Genomic DNA, 21,833 nt, shown 5'->3' with positions numbered 1-21,833 from the left:
AAGGGCCGGCAGCAGGGCTCTAGACCCCAGGAAAGGCAGGGGGAGAGAAGCGGGCAGCGACGGCCTCTCTCCCCCTGCCTTTCCTGGGGGTGTATCGGGGTATACACGCGCACACACGCACCCTCATTTTACCATGGATATTTGAGTAAGAAACTTTTTTTACCCACATATCCTTGGTATAATGAGGGTGCGTGTTCTACCCCGATAAATACGGTATCCAAATCCACTATAAGTCCCAGTGAGCCCTGTGGTATCTGAAGTCACTGGTCACCTCCTTGGGCCTGGCTAAGCTGTTAAGACTGTTACACCTGTCTACCTCAGCAAAGCTGCTGTTGTTCCATAACTTGGCATCAGAGTCATTATTTGCCCTGTGCCTAGCCCAGGATCCAGCGGCCATACCATCGGGTGGTGTAGAGGTAAAACCACGCCCTTTCATCACAAATATAAGGGGGTTAATGCCATCTGCCCCAAGGGTAATAACATCTGCCCTCATCACACCATCACCACACACCCTTGAGAGAAACCTCCTTGAATTAGCATGTATCTCGGTCAAGTAATTTGCAGGGCCCACACCTGCTGGTTAAAGGTGTATTGACCCTCATTTCTTAATGTTTAGGGCTACAACATGAAAAAGAGCCCATTTTGGCATGGAGTTTGTTGACAGGCGAACTGGTGGGCCTAAGTATGTTTATATAAAAGAAGAGCATAAGAATCTAAAGAAAGAGAGTTTCCCAGTGCCTCCTACTGGAGATAGGGTCCCTGCAAGTCAATCAAGAGCCTTGAAACATGACTGGGGAATATTAGCCAAGCCAGAATCCTCTCACGAAGGAAAAGCCATCCATCTGTAGACAGCTGTTTTAGGGTTCTCGCCCCTTGCTAGTACAGGGCATAGTGTTGGTTAGCTATCTGAGAGGCTTTTGTCTTCCTTCTGGAGGAGAGCAACTATGTATTTAACAGTGTAGCCATACTTCTGAGTTACCTCTGTAGCATCGTCTCCAGGGTTGAGACACTTGACTCAATACCTTCGGCCATGTTTGTTTCTTGCGGCACACAGTCCGTCTGACATACCTATGCCATAAACAAACTACAATTAGGAAGACCTAACATGGACACATATAAACAACATATTCATGCCACATAGAGTCCGAGCACTACATCTGCAATAGGTATTTTTACCTCCTGAGTTCCATTGGATTTTTTGAGATGCGACTTCTTTCCTTTGTTGCCTGATACAACACTGCAAATAATGAGGAATAATACAATTTAGTGACCATCTATACATCTGTATACTATAAAGATGTACAATGATATACATCAGTCAAATTAACATCGACATGATGAAATGCAATGACTATAAACTTATGTAACACGGAAAAAAAATACAGAGTACCGTATTTTTCGCCGTATAAGACGCACTTTTTCTTCCCCAAAACTGGGGGGGGGGGGGAAAGTTGGTGCGTCTTACACGGTGAATACACGCCTATCGCGGCGGTCCCTGCGGCCATCAACCGATTGCGGTGATGCCCTGTATTAACCCTTCAGACGCGGTGATCAAAGCTGACTGCCACATCTGAAGGGAAAGTGACACTAACCCGGCTGCTCAGTAGGGCTGTTCGGGACCGCCGCAGTGAAATCGCGGCGATCCCGAACAGCTTACAGGACCTCACCTGCCTCCTCGGTGTTTGCTCCGTGCCGGGACCCCCTGCTTGGCCGGTGCTCTCCTTCGACGTCATCATGTCGTCGCACACGCCGTCCCATCATCCAATAGGAGCAGCGTGCGTAGCGACGTGATGACGGCGACAGAGAGCGTGGATCCCGGGGAAGAAGACGTCCGGAGAGTCGGGGACACCACGGGGACGCGGCGACAGCGATGGAGCGACATCCAGGGCAGCGGTGACTGGTCCAGAGCGGCGGGGACACGTGAGTATTACCTCCTATCCAGTGGTCTTCAACCTGCGGACCTCCAGATGTTGCAAAACTACAACTCCCAGCATGCCCGGACAGCCAACGGCTGTCCGGACATGCTGGGAGTTGTAGTTTTGCAACATCTGGAGGTCCGCAGGTTGAAGACCACTGTTGGGTTCAGAATCTTTATTTTTTTAGATTTTGTAACTATAAATTGGGTGCGTCTTATACGCCGGTGCGTCCTATAGGGCGAAAAATACGGTATATCAAAAGGGCATCAGATGCAATAATGTTTGTATTACAGCATCACAGGAATCATTTATTTTTCTACTCTTTTCAAAGAAATGGCCAGGATGTACGTGGAACTGAAAATCCCAGTAAATATAGTCTTGATAAACTGGTGGTCTTTTCAAAGAGGACATCTTTTGGAGAGGTTGCACTGTAGTAGGACATTTTGGGCTGAATAGCAGTTATGGTCCCTCCAGTACAGGAGGTTTCAGAGATATGGGTATGTCACACCTTATTCTTCCCAACAGAATGAATGATGTCTGATCTGCTTTTGGAGTGCTGTGGATTTCACTTAAAGGATAGCTCCCACCATCCAATTTTTTTTTTTTGCTAGCCCGTTCCCCCCCCCCCACGGCACTAGCCCGTTCCATCCTACCCCGCCCCGCATACCCCGTTCCCTCATTACACTTGCAGTTACTGCAGAGTCCGGCAGCGGGCGTGCAGGGACAGTGGCGGCAACGAGGCGGCGATGTGTGGGAGGAGTGGCCTCCCAGCCATTGGCCAATGCGCTCGCTCCCACCTGTCTGATTGACAGGCAGGGAGCGAGTGCAGCCTAACTGAAAAAGGACTGATTCCCACTCCAAAATCAGTCCTTTTTCAGTAGCCGGTTTTTAAATGTAAATTAAACCTTTTTAATGAAAAAAAATAAAAATAAAAGTATATTAGAGATATGTTGTAGTACATAAGTACTACAACATATCAAAAAATAACGTTGATGACAGTGCCCATTTAAGTGAAACTAATGTGGTTTTGGATATCTTTCCAAGGGGAACCAACCTTTGGATTGTAGGGCTGAACTCACTATTGTTGAACTTGTAAATCAACTAAAAAGAATGGTAATTCACCATGCCAAGCTTTTACTTATATGTTAACAATCTACATCGACCTCCCCCCACCACATTCCTTAGACTCGTGTAAATCACAATGAGTGATGAGGGAAAAGTCTCTACAGACAATATAAGTGCAATATGTTATATTTAGACCTATAGTTAATGGCCTTTTCTGGTCTGGACAAGTGTTCTTCAGACGGCAGGCTGATCACTTGATAGAGAGCCTCTCTTTATGTTTCAGTGGGGTCTCCTGGATGACTGGGGAATTGCCTCCTACATAGATTTAGCTGCTTACAGACATAGAATAATCGAAGAGATAACTTATGACAGGCAATAACCCATTTTGGTCCACTCCTGCTGCATGGACTGGATAGGTCTGGTCACTGGTGCCCGGCAGGGGGGTTTTCTCTTTGGTTTTATTTACGGTATATCTCTGTGCCATCCACCACTTCCTCAGGAATTTGCTCATATCTCTGAATGTGTATGGCCAAGTTAGATCAAGAGCCCCTAGCCTGGGACTAAACTTGTAATTAAATTGGCCGAATATGTAAGTGAAGAATAAAGTCCCTTGCTCCACAGAAGACTTTACTGGGGTATATAACTGAGTCCTTTCTGTTTAGTAGGTCACACATGGTCTGACCATAGCTTTCCACGGTGACTGCTAAAAATGTATGTACTTAAATAGTTGGCCCGAACGCTTCATCATGTTTATTGAGTATTATACAGCCTATGCTAGAGCTATTAAGGGCCAAAACAGAGAAGCTACTGTGTCCCAAGTTAAGATGTTTAACAGGGCCCCCACCCATCATACACCATATAGGCACCATCCAGTACAACAGCCGCCATGCAACTACTACCCTAAGACGCCCTATAGCTGTACCCCTTAAACAGGTCTCCAAAACATGGTACTCACCCTCTCTTGTCAATTTTCTTTTTTCCCATAATGGATTGTAGATTAAGGTAAATATCAACAGCATTTTTATGAAGCCCCTCCTTCTTTTTTGTGCATTCGGTAATAGATGCGGTGAATGTTGTAGGAGCAGCGCTTGTCCTGAGTGTGTCACCCAGAGTCTGCATTGTCTGTAGGCACTGATTGAGTTCTCCATAATAGCCAAGATCAGAGAAGACCACCTGGAACGGCAATACACCAAGTCAAAGGGGGAGAGTTATGAAAACCTGTAAAGAACAAACGTGAAGCAGTTGCCCATAGCAACCAATCAGATTGCTTCTTTTATTTTTAAAACGGCCTCTGAAACATGAATGAAGCAATCTAATTGGTTGCTATGGGCAACTGCACCACTTTTCCTCTCCACAGTTTTTGATAAATCTCCTCCTAATATCTACATTTAGGATTGCATACATAAGAAATCCAACAGTTAAACAAGTTTACAAAATGTAGTCAAAATGTTCTATTGAAAACTATTAAAACATGTATTCAAGTGCTCAAGTGGGGGAACTGTACTTGTATTTCACAGTCCATAGTCTGGATCTAACATTTGGACCACCTGCGGTTTTACAGAACCAAACCTACAGCACAATAAGAAAAAAAATCCATACTTGATCAACTCATATTTACCTTAGTAGCTGTAAAATATATATAGACCTTGTCAAAAAATGTAATGTATCCATAGGCAGGTTTATATATCAGGTAATATACCAGGTTTATATACCAGATGAGGGCAATCAAGGGTGGGTTGGAGGGTTCAGAACAGATTTTATGACATTTTTATTAAATTGAATATATTATAGATTAGCCTATTTAAATTACTTCATAGTTCACTAATATACTTCTTAAAGGGGTATTCGGGTGAAAAACTTTTTTTTTTTTTTTTTTTTAAACAACTGGTGCCAGAAAGTTAAACATATTTGTAAATTACTTCTATTAAGAAATCTTAATTCACCCAGTACTTATCAGCTGCTGTATGCTCCAGAGGAAGTTGAGTTGTTCTTTTCTGTCTTACCACAGTACTCTCTGCTGACACCTATGTACGTGTCAGGAACTGTCCAGAGCAGGTGCAAATCCCCATAGCAAACCTCTCCTGCTCCAGACAGTTCCTGACATGGAGAGAAGTGTCAGCAGAGAGCACTGAGGTCAGACTGAAAACAACTACTCAACTTCCTCTGGAACATACAGCAGCTGATAAGTACTGGAAGGATTATAGGGTTACACGCTGGGTGCAGGTTTCCGTGCTCACACCCACCCCCTTTTGCTGTCACGCCCCGCCATGCCCCCTCAATCAAAGTCTATGGAAAGGGGGCGTGGTGGCCATCACACCCCCTCCCACAGACTTGCATTGAGGGGGCGGGCGTTAACACGGAACCCCGCACCCAGCCTTTAGAACGCAAAGTAACCCTTTAAGATTTTTTTATAGAAGTAATTTACAAATCTGTTCAACTTTCAGGCAGAGGTTGATTAAAAAACATTTCCCACCGAAGTACCCCTTTAATAAAATGTTGTAAATTTATGTGTTGAATTGACCCTTAAAAATTTGGCCACCAGGGGTCCTCCTTCTAGTCCTGCTAGCAGATTGTCTCCTGCAGCAGTCTGGCAGAGACAAAAGTCAGGAAATGCAGGTGGGACCTCAGCTCAGCACAGTGTATAGAGTGTATAGAGCTGAATATTTCAGCTTCCTTTCCCTTGGAGCTGAGCTAGACTGCAGAGCAGAGTGTTTCCAGCTGTTACAAACCTACAACTCCCACCATGCCAGGAGTTGAAGTTTCTCAACAGCTGGAGGCACCCTGGTAGTCAAACACTGCTGGAGAGTCGTGATGCCTTCAGTGCATAGTGCTAAATATTGTGCTAAACATTGTACTGGATATTTCCTTTTGCAGCTTCTGGGCAAAGATTACATATTGTAGAGTTCAGTGCACAATGCTGAGGGAAGGGGGTGTGCAGTCTCAGCCAATTACAGCCCATCACACATTGAACTGCTCTAGGCTGTGTGTTCAGAGCAGTATAGCAGAGTGAGAGAGGAAGTTCTCCCCAGAAAGGCTTCAGATGATGTCACGCCTGCTAGTGATGCCCCTTCCCAGTCTGTGGAGCTGACAGAGACTGAGTTGAATATACAGCACAATATCAAAGTAGAAAACGAAAAAAAAAATAATAATAGAAATAAGGCAGGGGTGATTTACCATGATGGGGGAGTGAACTGGGAGGATTAAAACTTTTTTCAAGATCATGACAGATACTATTTACAGATTATGGATTATGAGAATTAGAGAGAATATGATTACCTCGTGTTCTCTGATCAGCTCCTCCATATCCACAACACCAATATTATTCTTCTCCTTTAAAATTTGTTTGTCCAGTTTGCAAAGCAGCTCATCAAATTTCTTCTTCTCTATGTGCATTTTTAACTCCCTGACATAAGCCTCCAAGTCATCATGGACGATCTGAAATAGTTAAACACCAAAAAATCAGGAATCTGTAAATATTCCGTTTCAGTGACTTTAGTCTCATTGTCTTCTTATCAAAGAAATACAAGATCAAAGCTGTAGAGCTCAGACTTTAAAAATGTAGAATGTTTTTCATTACCTTCCATCTATTTCTGACATCAGCGCTCACTTCTTCCACCAGCGACTTCTCTTTGGTAGAGGATGAAATATTCTTCATGTGCTCAGTGGCTTTCAGAAAATGTTCCAAGTCTTGATGCCCAAATTTGCTGAGGGAAGTCTAGGGGTTAATAAAAAAAACAAAGAGCTCCAATATGGCAAAGTATGATTTAACTGTCCGGCAGGTGCATGGAATTGTTAGTAAACTATAGTGAGAGGGAACCGGGCAGGCTTAGAAGAGAATATTGATTGCGGGCTGAGAGAAGAGTGATGGGGAAGAGAACACATCAGTGTGGGGGCAGGGAGAGGGCATAGCAGTGCTACAGTGCAGGGAGAACAAGCAGCTTATCACTACTGGGGCTTTAGGATACTGGGAAAGCTGCGTGGTTGCTTTGCCAGAAAAATATTCTCTTCAGCAGACTGGGAAAGCATCATACAAGAAGATGAGAAATTCAGTGAATCTTCTTTAAAACACCGTTTTGTTTGGATTTCGTTAAAAATCTTGAACATACACGAACAGACAAATAAACAGACCAAATGCATTTCAAGGGCATATACGCTCTTGCTAAGGGTGCATTCATACCACGTTTTGTACATACGGGTGCCGGATCCGACGGGGGGAGGGGCAAACGGGCGCTCCCGTACCCCAGCCGAATCAGCCCGTGACTCCATTTAATTTAATGATGCGACCGGAGTCAAACAGTGATTCTGGTCGGCTCAGTTTTGACCCGTATGCGGTTTCCTGACCGGACCTAAAACCGCAGTATACTACGGTTTTAGGTCCGGTCCAAAACCGCATACTGGTCAAAACTGAGCCAGCCGGAGTCACCGTTTGACTCCGGTCGCAACATTAAAGAAAATGGAGTTATGGGCTTATCCGGCCGGGGTACGGAAGCGCCCGGTTTGCCCCTCCCTCCGGATCTGGCACCTGTATGTACAAAACGTGGTGCGAATTCACCCTTACAGTTCAGTGATCAGCAGGGCATATGTGCTTAGAACCCTATTTTTTTGTTTTTTTTTCTTTTTGCATTTTTCTTGGTGGGCTGTCCAAGATTTTTAGTAAAATCCAATAAAAAGTGTGTTTTAAGGAGCCCTGGATCAACAAATTTCTTCTGTTCTTGTATAACTCTCCTAACACTTGATCTTCTGTGGATTCGTGCACACTGCCAGAATGTCATTTTTTTCCCAGGCAACCGGGTACTCATCTAGTGTCAAAATAAAAAACTTTGACTACTTAGATATTTTGTGGTTTAAGTTCCCTTAAACTGCAGCCCTGCTTGTTTCGACTGCTGTTCAGTATATAAACTCAAGTCCACCACTATTTTTCTTTTAGATAAACTTTAAATGGTCACTTATGCCAGATCAAGACGGGCAGTAACCTCAGCTTCAGTGTGGTTTAAGAGAAAATGTCCAATCTAGTTCTTTTATACCAGCAAACACGGTTTGCTGTCTTGAGTAGGCCTAACACTGGGCAATGAACATAGGATTTATGCCAATAACATTGTTACAAAGTCACATAAAAAAAATAATGTTCAGACATAAAGTATGCTGGAGGCCACAAAGACAACAACACAAACCTCATACTGCGAGATGAACTCTTCCGGGGTTACATTCTGTCCCAGCAGACTCATTGCTTTTGTTATATAGGTCTCCAGGTTGCTCTTTGAACTCTCGAAGTTCCTCTTTACGTCCTCTTCAGATAAGCATTGTTCTGGGGGTCGAAGAACCAAACCCACTCTAGAGACTAGATCCTGAAATAGTGGGACAATTGATGTGAAGGTCATTGACATCCCGGTTACAAAAACATCCCATACACCAAAGTTGCTCTCTAGGTATTCCTTTATAAAAAATAAACTGCTGCTGCATTTTAGAGTTTTTGAGATGCTCTCCCCCTGCTAGGTCCATCTAGGCATTAAAGGGGTCCGGTGAAAATTTTTTTTCTTTTAAATTAACTGGTGGCAGAAAGTTAAACATATTTGTAAATTACTTCTATTAAAAAAATCTTAATCCTTCCAGTACTTATTAGCTGCTGAATGCTACAGAGGAAATTCCTTTCTTTTTGGAACACTGATGACATCACGAGCACAGTGCTCTCTGCTGACATCTCTGTCCATTTTAGCAACCATGCATAGCAGATGCATAGCAGATGTATGCTAAGGGCAGCATGGTGGCTCAGTGGTTAGCCCTGCTGCCTTGCAGTGCTGGGGACTTGGGTTCAAATCCCACAAAGGACAACAGTAAATAAAGCATTATTATTATAATAACGTCAGCAGAGAGAACTGTGCTTGTGATGTCATCAGAGAGAATTCCAAATAGAAAATAATTTCCTCTGTAGTATTCAGCAGCTAATAAGTACAGGAAGGATTAAGATTTTTTAATAGAAGTAATTTACAAATATGTTTAACTTTCTGCCACCAGTTGATTTAAAAAAAAAAGGTTTTCACCGGAATACCCCTTTAAGAGCCAAAAAAAAAACAAAAAAAAAAAAACAGCATTAATACACAATGACATAATACCATGGACAGCAAAGAGATTTGTGCTAATGGTTAAAGCTAGGCCTATACAGCCATTTTAGCTGTGCCAGGCACTGGGTCACACTGTAGCAATTGCGATGTGTGGCACCTGAAGTCAATGTATGGGGTTGTGTTAGGACCCACAAGCAGAGGCGGCTCTCCCGTTAGGCAAGATAGGCAGCCGCCTAAGGCCTTGCGCTGGAGGGGGCCTCGCAGATGCCTAACTCACACACCCCCTCAGTGAGTGGTGATGCGTACAATGTATATATGCATCACCACTCCGCAGAGCCACTGGACGAGGACACATTTAAGAATAGAAATGTCTAACAGACGTGCCAATAGCTAAATGTGGCGCTTGGATGCTTTGACAGAGCGAAGAGCCATTGGTTCCTTGCTCTGTCAATCAGTCTGGTGGCTGCTCACATTACGTAGGCAACCACAAGAGGCACAGTGTCCTTCCTCTGCACTCCGGGGCATGCACCGGAGCACAGACCAGAGGTGAAGACAGAAGAGGCCATACTGCAGACTACGGGAGCCAGATGAGTAAATTTAGTATTTTTTGGTGTTTTCAAGAGGGGTTTGCCATACTAATACCAGCTAAAGAGGCTGGGGCTACTGCTTTTGCTACCTAAAGGGGCTGGGGCTGCTGCTACTATAACTACCTAAAGGGGGCAACTGCTGCTACTTTTACTACCTAAAGGGGGCCACTGCTGCTACTATTACTACCTAAAGGGGGCAACTGCTGCTACTTTTACTACCTAAAGGGGGCAACTGCTGCTACTTTTACTACATAAAGGGGGCGGGGGGGGGGGGGGGGGAGCGCTGCTGGTACTTTTACTACTGCCTAAAGGGGGACCTACCTAAAGGTGGCACCTATCTACTCAGGGCACCTGTTTATTGGGGAAAACAAAGTGAAGGAACCTGTCTACCTACTGGAGCTGTCACGATTCGGCTGGCTGGAGGTGGATCCTCTGTGCCAGAGAGGGATTGGCGTGGACCGTGTCGGTGGACCGGTTCTAAGTTACTACTGGTTTTCACCAGAGCCCGCTGCAAAGCAGGATGGTCTTGCAGCGGCGGTAGCAACCAGGTCGTATCCACCGGCAACGGCTCAACCTCTCTGACTGCTGAGATAAGCGCGGTACAAGGGAGTAGACAAGAGCAATGTCGGACGTAGCAGAAGGTCAGGGCAGGCAGCAAGGATCGTAGTCAGGGGCAACGGCAGGAGGTCTGGAACACAGGCTAGGAACACATAAGGAAACGCACGCATGCACCCAGCTCACGTGGGTGTGGCGTCTCTTGGTACGAAGTCTGCTTCTCCAAGTCTCACTGTGCCCATGCGGATTTCTCCTTCTGCCAACTCCTCCTTCTCAGCCGCGGCCTTCTTGGACTCTGGTTCTTCTGGAAATTTTATTCTGGCCTCTTTGATGAATAAGTTCTGAATCCCGGTGACCCGGTGATGAGTATTGGGCGGCGTCCCTCTCTCTGCAGCGCCCCTGTCAGACCCGCTGACCGGGAGCGCTGCACTGACATTGCCGGTGGGGATGCGATTCGCATAGCGGGACGCGCCCGCTCGCGAATCGCATCCCAAGTCACTCACTTGTCCCGGTCCCCGGCTGTCACGTCCTGACGCGCGCGGCTCCGCTCCTTAGGGCGCGCGCGCGCCAGCTCTCTAAGATTTAACCCCTTAACGACGCAGGACGTATATTTACGTCCTGCGCCGGCTCCCGCGATATGAAGCGGGATCGCGCCGCGATCCCGCATCATATCGCGTCGGTCCCGGCGCTAATCAACGGCCGGGACCCGCGGCTAATACCACACATCGCCGATCGCGGCGATGTGCGGTATTAACCCTTTAGAAGCGGCGGTCAAAGCTGACCGCCGCTTCTAAAGTGAAACTGAAAGTGACCCGGCTGCTCAGTCAGGCTGTTCGGGACCGCCGCGGTGAAATCGCGGCGTCCCGAACAGCTGATCGGACACCGGGAGGGCTCTTACCTGCCTCCCCGGTGTCCGATCGACGAATGACTGCTCCGTGCCTGAGATCCAGGCAGGAGCAGTCAAGCGCCGATAATGCTGATCACAGGCGTGTTAATGCACGCCAGTGATCAGCATAGGAGATCAGTGTGTGCAGTGTTATAGGTCCCTATGGGACCTATAACACTGCAAAAAAAATGTAAAAAAAAAGTGTTAATAAAGGTCATTTAACCCCTTCCCTAATAAAAGTTTGAATCACCCCCCTTTTCCCATAAAAAAAATAAAACAGTGTAAAAAAAATAAAAAATAAACATATGTGGTATCGCCGCGTGCGTAAATGTCCGAACTATAAAAATATATCATTAATTAAGCCGTACGGTCAATGGCGTACGCGCAAAAAAATTCCAAAGTCCAAAAAAGCGTATTTTGGTCACTTTTTATAACATTAAAAAATGAATAAAAAGTGATCAAAAAGTCCGATCAAAACAAAAATCATACCGATAAAAACTTCAGATCACGGCGCAAAAAATTAGTCCTCATACCACCCCATACGTGGAAAAATAAAAAAGTTATAGGGGTCAGAAGAGGACATTTTTAAACGTATAAATTTTCCTGCATGTAGTTATGATTTTTTCCAGAAGTGCGACAAAATCAAACCTATATAAGTAGGGTATCATTTTAACCGTATGGACCTACAGAATAATGATAAGGTGTAATTTTTACCGAAATATGCACTGCGTAGAAACAAAAGCCCCCAAAAGTTACAAAATGGCGTTTTTTTTTCGATTTTGTCGCACAATGATTTTTTTTTCCGTTTCGCCGTGCATTTTTGGGTAAAATGACTAATGTCACTGCAAAGTAGAATTGGCGACGCAAAAAATAAGCCATAATATGGATTTTTAGGTGGAAAATTGAAAGGGTTATGATTTTTAAAAGGTAAGGAGGAAAAAACGAAATTGCAAAAACGAAAAAACCCTGAGTCCTTAAGGGGTTAAAGGGCCAGTGCACCAGTGATTGGTGCCTGGCCCAATCAGCCTAATTAGCTTCCACCTGCTCCCTGTATGGTAGTATTATCCTGTTACTATATAGTGGTAATGTTAGTATTAAGTGGTCATGGTGTGGTGCAATTATTTGTCTCCTGTGTAGTGGTGCTATTGGTCTCTGTATAGTGGGTTTCATTTAATAACAGTATGATGGTATTAGTCACTGCAGTAGTAATATGTTGTCCTGGTGCGGAGGTATTATTTTATGTTTTTGAACTCCAACCCGTGAGCAAATCCTGCGTGCACCACTGGTGAGCGGTGATGAATACACTGTATGCATCGGCATTCTCTTAAATTCACAGGCCCAGGGATGGGAGGCCTCCTGATTGAGTTTCACCTAAGACCACATAAAGTCTAGAGCCACCTCTGCCCTCAAGTGGTCCACTTCTGATATCTAAGACAGTAGCTGGTATTGCCAGTGAATGTTGCAGCCAGCAATCTGCCCTGAACTAACCATAGTATTACATTCTATGGCCAATGGCCAACAATGAAAAAGATGGCTGTACCAAGTACACAATTGTCGATCTTTGATAGCAGCTCTTCGCTTTAGTTATTACAATACCGTATTTACTCGAGTATAAGCCGTCCCGAATATAAGCCGAGGCCCCTAATTTCACCCCAAAAACCCAGGAAAAAAGTTATTGACTCGACTATAAGCCTAGGGTGGGAAATACATAATTTCCCCATATCATTCCCCCGTCAACATCCAGACCCCCGTCATTATCCCCCCTGTCATCATCACCCTCGTCATCACCCCCCCCCTTCATCATCACCGCCTGTTGTCTTCAACCTGAGAACCTCCAGATGTTGCAAAACTACAACTCCCAGCATGCCCGGACAGCCATGCAGGGAGTTGTAGTTTTCAAACATCTGGTGGTCCGCAGGTTGAAGACCACTGCGGCCTCCGTCATCATCCAGACCCCCTTTTGTTTTCTACTCATCTCCCCTCGGTGAGAAGGAAGGGTGAGCTGGTCCGGGCCATCCATATTCGACCACCTCTGCTGCAGGGACCGTCCGGTGGGGAGGGTTAGTCGTGCTGGGCTGTCCATCTTCACCGGGAGGCCCTCTTCTCCGCTCCAGGCCGGCCCCGGACTAGTGACTTTGCCTTGACAACAACGCGCAGGGACGTCCGTGCGCAGCAGATGTCAGTGACGTCCCTGCGCATGAACGTCCCTGCGCGGTGGCGTCAATGCAGCGTCACTAGTTCTGGGTCGGCCCGGAGCGGAGAAGAGGGCCTCCTGGTGAAAATGGACAGTCCGGAACGACTAACCCTCCCCACCGGACGGTCCCTGCAGCATAGGTGGTCGAATATGGACGGCCCGGACCAGCTCACCCTTCCTTCTCACCGAGGGGAGGTGAGTAGAAAACAAAAGGGGTCTGGATGATGATGAAAGCCGCAGTGGTCTTCAACCTGCGGACCTCCAGAGGTTTGAAAACTACAATTCCCAGCATGCTGGGAGTTGTAGTTTTGCAACATCTGGAGTTCCACAGGTTGAAGACCACTGAGAATGGATTGACAGGCGGAGATGGACGGACAGCTAAAGCCAAAAAGGTTTTTTGTTCACTCGAGTATAAGCCGAGGGGGGCGTTTTCAGCACGAAAATTTGTGCTGAAAAACTCGGCTTATACTCAAGTATATACGGTAAGTCCTGAGAGAGGTACTAACTTCGAAGATATTCATATAGACTATTAGGGTACGTTCACATTGCGGAATCTCCGCTTGCTGAATTCAACAAGCGGAGATTCCGTCTGGCAGCTGCTGCCGAAAATACTTCGGCACTGCGCCGTCACTATTGATGCCTATGCAGGGCTCTCGAACATGTTTTTTCTTTGCGCGTAACAATTTCATCGGCGGAATTGTCTGCCGCTGAAATTCCGCAGTGTGAACGGGTCTCGTGGGAGACCCATTCACACTGATGGGAATGTTCACTGCGCGGAATTCCACTTGCAGAATTACGCAGTGTAAACATACCCTTATGCTATAAAGATCAAAAAGTTTTTGCCCGCTTTGCTCATTCCCCCCCCCCACCCAAAACAGCTTCCACTCTTGTCCATGGGCTGGGTCTGGTAACAGTACGACAGTGTAATTTTCAGTCCTGAATGACATAACTACCTGAACTCTCTCATGTGCTCTGACAACGCTGTGCCTCCATCTGTCAAAGTCAAAGTGCTGTAAATCCTTCTGACTGTGGAGGAGTTGTGTAAGTGCCTGAACGTTCACCTCTGCCTTCTCTAGCTGCTCCTGGCAAGAAACGCCATTGTCATAGAAATCCTGAGGAGACAATACGAGCATTGTGTAAGAATAACATGCTGAAATATTTGCGGGATGATTAATCACATACTAATTATTGCACCACAAATGGCATAGTCCTGTTAAGCCCAGCACCTTTAAGGGCCCCTCACTACGGTGGAAAAATGTTTTTCAAATAAACTGGTGCTAGGAAGTTATACAGATTAGTAAATTACTTCTATAAAAAAAAATCTTAGTCCCTCCAGTATTTATGAGCTGCTGTATGCTCCAGAGAAAGTTGGGTAGTTCTTTCCAGTCTGACCACAATGCTCTCTGCTGACACTTTTGTCTGTGTCCGGAACTGTCCAGAGTAGGACAAATCCCCATAGAAAACCTCTCCTGCTCTGGACAGTTCCTGACATGGTCAGAGATGTCAGCAGAGAGCATTGTGGTTAGACTGAAAAGAACGAAACACAACTTCCTCTGGAGCATACAGCAGCTGATAAGTACTGGAAGGATTAAGATTTATAATAGAAGTAATTTACAAATCTGTTTAACTTTCCAGCACCAGTTGATTTGAAAAAAAAGTAGTTTTCCTCCTCAGTACCCCTTTAACTGCTGTCATTTTGAGTTATAAAAAGCAACAGATACCCTATATTTTTTGCCTTGCTTGAGTAATGGCTAGTACTATTGATTCACAGCACTTGGGTCATACTTATGAGCCTGGTGAGTACCTGTGTTATTCCCATATTTGTGTAGGTGTTTTTCCACACTTTATAACATTTTTCACACTTTACAGCCGTTGGCTGTCCGGGCATGCTGGGAGTTGAAATTTTGAAACATCTGGAGGGCCACCGTTTGAGACCACTGATTTACATGAATTCTTATATTCCTACACAGTGACGGAATCTCAGCTCTACCACAGTAAAAGGAATATGAGGTTTTATGTAGTCATGTTCAGTAAAGTCTCAGTACTTGTACTGGGATGGGAAACACATGCTGATTTTGGTGCAGATGATTTTTTTACAACTGATCTCCAAGGGCCCATGGGAAAGACACAAAGCCTTAAAGGGATATTCTAGATTTTTTTCTTCAGCTTTTAAACCCATGATGCCTGTGTATTTTGATTCTGTTACCTCTGTGCACTACTTTGTCCCATTTCCATGCACTGAACCTACACCTAGAAGTGCTGTAGTGCAAGTCTTTTTATTCTACATTTTTTTTCCTGACTTTTCCCAGCATTTCATGCAGTCAGGGACAATATGTCATAAGTCACATGGTCTCAGGGGGCGCGGCTATGCTGCAGTTGGCAGATGGATAGAAGGGTGAAAGGAATTTACTGAAGTAATGCTATCCACCCACCCTCTGCAGCATAGCCACGCCCCCTGGAGACCATGTGACTTATGATATACTGTGTCTGGCCACATGAAATGCTGGGAAAGGTCAGAGACAACAGTAAAACAAAGAGACTTGCACAACAGATTTTCTGGGTGTGGGTCCAGTGCATAAAAACGGGACAAAATGGCGCACAGAGGTAATAGAAACACATTACACGGTATTTTAGCTTGACGTCATGGGCTCAAAGCTGGTAAAAATAAATCCTGAAATACCCCATAAGGCCCTTTGATACAGGCCGTCACCTGCACAATTATGAGCTCCGATCAATGAGATCAATGTTCTTTTAGGGAGGCTTCACACGGCACGATCATTTGTGGGGCCTTTAACTATATCATTTCACTATCAACAGCAGTTTTTTGTTCAATGATTAATCTTGTCCCTCTTACACGATTACCAATTATGTACGAGCAGTCCTATAAAAGATCATTTAGTCGATAGTTGGCTTTTGGAAGGCTATTATTACATGTTGTGTTACTGCATTGTGGTACTGCTGTATTTTTGCCCCAGTTTGCAGAAATTGCGGTAAAAATTATGTGTTTTTTTACTTCAAGTGTACATATTGCAGTAATGATGCCTAATTTGTGCTGCAATTGTGATTATTCATGGCACAAACCCAGCGGTACTGTGATGCGGTAATGCAAGCTGTAAACACAGCCTTAAAGGGGTTGTGCGTTGCCCTGACTTTCGGAGCTCCGCTCACAGCGTCCGCAAGTTCATCACTCCGAACGCTGTGTGCGGGCTTCCGTGTTCGCAGCCGCCGGGCGTGACGTCACGCCCGGCCCCTCGCGACGTCTCGCCCGCCCCCTTGTGACGTCTCACCCGCCCACTCAACGAAAGTCTATGGGAAGGGGGAGCGACCGCTGTCATGCCTTCTTCCCATAGACTTTGGTAGAGGGGGCGGTGTGACATCACGAGGGGGCGGGCAAGACATCACGAGGGGGCGGGCGAGAGGCCGGGCGTGACGTCACGCCCGGCGGCCGCGAACACAGAAGCCTGCACACAGCGTTCGGAGTAATGAACTTCTGGATGCTGTGAGTGGAGCTCCAAAAATTAGGGCAGCGCACAACCCCTTTAAAGGGGTACTCCACTGGGCAGCGGTCAGAACTAAATGTTCCGAATGTTGTTTTCGCTCTGCGGGGGTCGGCCAAGGCCCTCTTGACATATGGCCGCACCCCCTCAATGCAAGTCAATGGGAGGGGGCGTGATGGCCGTCACGCCCCCTCCCATAGACTTGCATTGAGGGGGCATGGCCATGACGTCAAGAGGGGCATGGCCGACCACCGCAGCGCAAAAACAGTGTTCGGAACATTTAGTACCAAATGCTGGCCAGTGGAGTACCCCTTTAAAGGGCCTTTAGAGTGTGCAGTAGTTTTGCCCTATAATTATACAGTTATTGCATTATTGCCCTTCTGGTGCTCAGTCTCTAGCTACAATATATGAAGCTTTTACAACTTGGTTAGAACAATTTCCATTAATATATTACCTGAATGTCTACACTAGAAAGCTCCTGTGTGTTCTTCTTCTGATCAAGTTCACGAAGAAGCTGTTCAGCCTTCACAGACCAGTTGTCCACACTCTCAACGACTGTCTCCACTACTTCAAGGTGGCGGAGGATTTCTGAGTACACATCCACTGTTGTGGGATCTACTCCACTGTCCTGTAACATAAGAAGAAGATGCTCATGTCCTTTCCTATCTGTTTCATACATAATTTTTACATGTTTGCTAATGCTTCTGCTACCATTGTTACATTACTAATATGGCTGCTTATCATGAGCAGATTTACAGTTCCCAAAATATAGATATTAGGAGTTAACTCATACTGTCTACATATTACCAGTATGTAGTAAGCTCATATGCTCCATGTTATTTTATATGTATTTGTCTCTACAGGAAATTTGGAGCTCTTAATATAAAATAAATAACGTTCCAACCACAATAAAGGTTAAAATTATCAGCACAGAATTTACAACCAAAATTTACATTAAAGGAGTACTATCCTGCAGGACAACTTATCCCCTATCCAAAGGATAAGGGATAAAGGTCTGATCGCCAGGGGTCTGACCGCTGGGACCCCTCATGATCCCTTGCACGGGACCTAAGCTCTCCCCAGGAACAAAGGGTGTCGACCTCCTCCATGTATCTTTGTAAGAGAGCCAGAGATACCTGAATGCTGTATCTTCAGCTCTCCCATAGAAATATATGGAGGGGGCGTTTCAGCTGCTTCTACGTGTGGGAGTCAACCTGCCCCGTTCGTGGGGAGAGCCAGGGTCCCATGCCGCAGATTGTCCCAGCTGTCGGACCCCCCCCACGATCTGACACTTATTCCCTATCCTTTGGATAGAGTATAAGATGTCTTGCACAATAGTACTTTTTTAACAGAACAAAATTGTATTCTAAGATAGACATTCACTTTAAAGAGGTACTTCGCCCCAGACATCTTATCCCCTATCCAAAAATTAGGGGATAAGATGTCTGATCGCAGGGGTCCCACCACTGGGGACCACCACAATCACTGCAGCGGCACTCCGCCGTCATCACTACAGAGCACACTGGCTCTGTGCGTGATGACGGGCGATGCAGGGGACGGACATCACATCCCCCCGTGACATCACATCCCGCCCACTCAATACAAGTCTATGGGAGGGGCCTCCCATAGACTTGGTATTAAGGGGATGGGGCGTGACGTCACGGGGGGGGGGGGGGGAGGAGCAGTGACGTCACAATGCTCCATCCGATGCATCGCCCCGTCATCACGCACAGAGCCAGTTTGCTTTGTAGTGATGACGGCGGAGTGCCACTGCAGAGATCAGCCATCTTATCCCCTAACATTTGGATAGGGGATAAGATGACTGAGGTGGAGTACCCATTTAAAGAAGTACTCTCAATGCAGTATTCTAACAGTGTAATTTGTTTCATCCCAGTTCAGTTGCTTTCATACATTTTGAGTTGTATAATGGGCAGTTGTGCCATGTGATCTTCGGTCTGAGTTTGCTTTCCTGTGTAGACAGGATGTTAGTCTCCTCTGTGTGAAGAATTTGCAGTGAACTACAGGATTACATCAGCATCACAACCCTCTCTGAGTATGCTATGTGCAGAATGTCCAGTGTATCCTATGAGATGCAGCTTCACACAGACCACCTCTGTCTCCTGCCTGTAAGGCTATATTCACATCTGTGTCAGAGGCTAACTTTAGGGCTTTTTGTCTCCTTAGAATCCTGCAGAATGACAGACACCAGATGCAAACTTAATTCAAACCTCTTGTTTGAATAGTTATTGTTTAATATTATGTCTGATACTTGTCTTTGTTTGTACCCCATAATTGTAAGCGCTGCAGAATCTGTAGGCGCTATATAAATAAAATTATTATTATTAATATTATTAATGGAAACCCATTAAAGTCAATAGGGTCTGTTATGCAGTGGACCATCAACTATTTTGACTCCTCCTTGATAGGCTCTTTTGGGATCTATGTGAACCTAATCTAAGCCATGAAGAAAAATGTCACGGGTAGGAGGCAGTATGAAGCTGCATCTTATACGAATACACTGGAGATTCTGCACAAGTTACACCGACAGGGGGAGTCATGGGAGCTGTCAGGGATATTTGATTGATATTTATGCAATCCTTTACTACTCAGTAGTGTGACTGAGGGAATAGACGTTTTCTGTCCCTGATCTCTTACTTGCTGTCCTTAGATAGGCCTTAGAGCAAATAAATGCAGTCCAATGAGACTTTACCCTTTCTCTGGAAAGCCATAAAAGTGTGTCTATTATTGTTTTACATGGAGGCACATCTTCATTTCTCATTTGAAGCAGGTTGGGTTTGGTTCTGATCCCTTGGCCATCATATAGCCTCACTTTATAATAACTTAATGATAACAACATTCTGTTCTACGAGCAAATAATATAATTGGCAAGTGACAAAGGTTTACACAGGATTAATATGACTACATTATCATTAGAGCTCCATCTGGGCGAACACTCTTCAGAGTTATTGGTTTTCTATACATCAATAAAACAAACATCACCACACCCACAATAAATTCTAGAGTATAACTATTGCCTGACCTGTAAACTCTGAATATACAGAATGAATGAGTGAGCAGAAATATCTAATATCTTGGAAGCTCCTTTGGTAGAGTCAACACCAAAATCCTCTTTGGTTATGCTGCCGCCATTGACCTCTTTCTGTTCCTCATATTGCTTCACCTGAAAAAAATATGATTAGATGGGCAAAAGGACAATACTTAGGATGACCAATTATAGTAAGGGACACCTAACCCTGACTATAGTACCCTAGGGCTAGTGTTATACAGAACATGTGTATATGAAGGCAATACTGCTAGATGTTATCTTATTTAGCAGTTTTGCCTTTTAAGATTCAATAAAAATTATAGATCTGTCAACAGTAGCTTGTAAAAGGAAAGCAAGAAATAACTGACTTAAAGGGGTACTCTGGCCTTAAACATCTTATCCCCTATCCAAGGGATAGGAGATAAGATGTCTGATCGCACAGGGTCCGGCCGCTGGGACCCCCGCGATCTCCGGGCCTGGGGCTTCAGTGTTTGTGACATCATGCCATGCCCCCTCAATTCATATCTATGGGAGTGGGTGTGATGGCTAATAAATAGCTGTCCCGCCTCCTCACATAGACATGTATGAAGGAGGCGTGGCGGGTGGTGACCAGTCATCCGGCATGGAGCAGAGTTCACTCAGTGCACTGGATGACTGGGGTGCCGGGCTGGAGATCGCAGGGGTCCCCAGCAGCCCCCACAATCGGTTTTCTTATCCCATAACCTTTGGATAGGAGATAATACTTAGGGGCGGAGTACCCTTTCAATATTAATTTGTATTATATAATGTCCTTATTCAGAAAATAGGACAATTAAAGGAAAATAAGAAGAATTCCAGTGGAAAACTGGCTCTGGTTTTGACCTAGCAGATATTTATTGATCATGGTACAACCCCTATTATCTTAAAGAAGTACTCCACTGGAATTTTTATTTTTTATTTTTTTAAATCAACTGGTGCCTGAAAGATAAACAGATTTGTAAATTACTTCTATTAAAAAATCTTAATCTTTCCAGTACTTATCAGCTGCTGTATGCTACACATTCTTTTTGAATTTCCTTTCTGTCTGACCACAGTGCTCTCTGCTGACACCTCCATGTCAGGAACTTTCCAGAGCAGGATAGGTTGCTCCGACTCTGGACAGTTCCTAAAATGGACAGCAGTGTTAGCAGAGAGCACTGTGGTCAGACAGAAAGGAAATTCAAAAAGAAAGAACGTCCTGTGGAGCAGCTGATAAGTACTGGAAGGATTAAGATTTTTAAATAGAAGTAATTTACAAATCCGTTTAACTTTCTGGCACCAGATGGTTAATAAAAATGTTTTCCAGTGGAGAGCCCCTTTAAGAGGGATTGACCCCTTTCACAATAACTTTTTTATAGAAAGGACCAGTCTGTGTCATCTATGAAGCACCCCAGCAGCATGCTCCACCACATGGAGAAATATGCATTACATAGTCTACATTAAATGAATGGGCTGTAATGCATAGATATGTTGAGCCCTCCAGGGCAAGGCAAACTCTGCTTTCCACTCTTATATAGGTGGGTCCTAATTAAAGGGATATTCCAGGCTATTCCATACTTCCAATAGTTATTAGCTTCTGAAGTTGAGTTGCTGTTTTCTGTCTAACTGCTTTCTGATGACTCACGTCCCGGGAGCTGTCCAGAAGGCAGAAAACTTCAGAAGCTAATAACTATTGGAAGGATTAAGATTTTTTAATAGAAGTAATTTACAAATCTGTTTAACTTTCCGGAGCCAGTTGATATATAAAAAAAAAGTTTTTGCCTGGAATACCCCTTTAAGGACTCTATTCACATTTCTTAGGCTTACACAGTTTTTGATAAACGTACATATGTGGTCCATCGATTGTTCAGCGCCTTCAGCTGGTGAGTTATCTTAGACGCCGTTTTCTCATACGTCTTCTCATTCAGGAAGCTGCCGTCACGGTTTAAAGATTTGTGCACAGATTTCCATTTGGACAGAATCTCCATGGGAACCTGGATTTGTATAGCAAAAACATTACGTCTTACAAAA

At 44.9% G+C, this 21,833-nt stretch overlaps 1 protein-coding gene across 7 annotated transcripts in view; it reads right to left on the bottom strand.

Moving 5' to 3' along the window:
• Positions 1-21,833, bottom strand: part of SYNE2 (spectrin repeat containing nuclear envelope protein 2) — a 355,793-nt gene that overhangs the window by 240,777 nt on the left and 93,183 nt on the right. For all 7 annotated transcript variants that reach the window (XM_056546593.1, XM_056546588.1, XM_056546590.1 and 4 more), the window contains 10 exons: positions 21,650-21,796; positions 19,800-19,940; positions 17,214-17,387; positions 14,216-14,374; positions 8,153-8,326; positions 6,559-6,696; positions 6,258-6,416; positions 3,937-4,154; positions 1,177-1,237; positions 980-1,068 (listed from right to left, as the gene is read on the bottom strand). In XM_056546593.1, coding sequence (XP_056402568.1) covers positions 980-1,068; positions 1,177-1,237; positions 3,937-4,154; positions 6,258-6,416; positions 6,559-6,696; positions 8,153-8,326; positions 14,216-14,374; positions 17,214-17,387; positions 19,800-19,940; positions 21,650-21,796 — 1,460 coding nt within the window. The remainder of the gene's footprint in view (positions 1-979; positions 1,069-1,176; positions 1,238-3,936; positions 4,155-6,257; positions 6,417-6,558; positions 6,697-8,152; positions 8,327-14,215; positions 14,375-17,213; positions 17,388-19,799; positions 19,941-21,649; positions 21,797-21,833) is intronic.

The sequence above is a fragment of the Hyla sarda genome, chromosome 11, assembly GCF_029499605.1.
Source record: "Hyla sarda isolate aHylSar1 chromosome 11, aHylSar1.hap1, whole genome shotgun sequence".
NCBI classification, from domain to species: domain Eukaryota; kingdom Metazoa; phylum Chordata; class Amphibia; order Anura; family Hylidae; genus Hyla; species Hyla sarda.
This window is presented reverse-complemented; position numbering and strand designations above follow the sequence as displayed.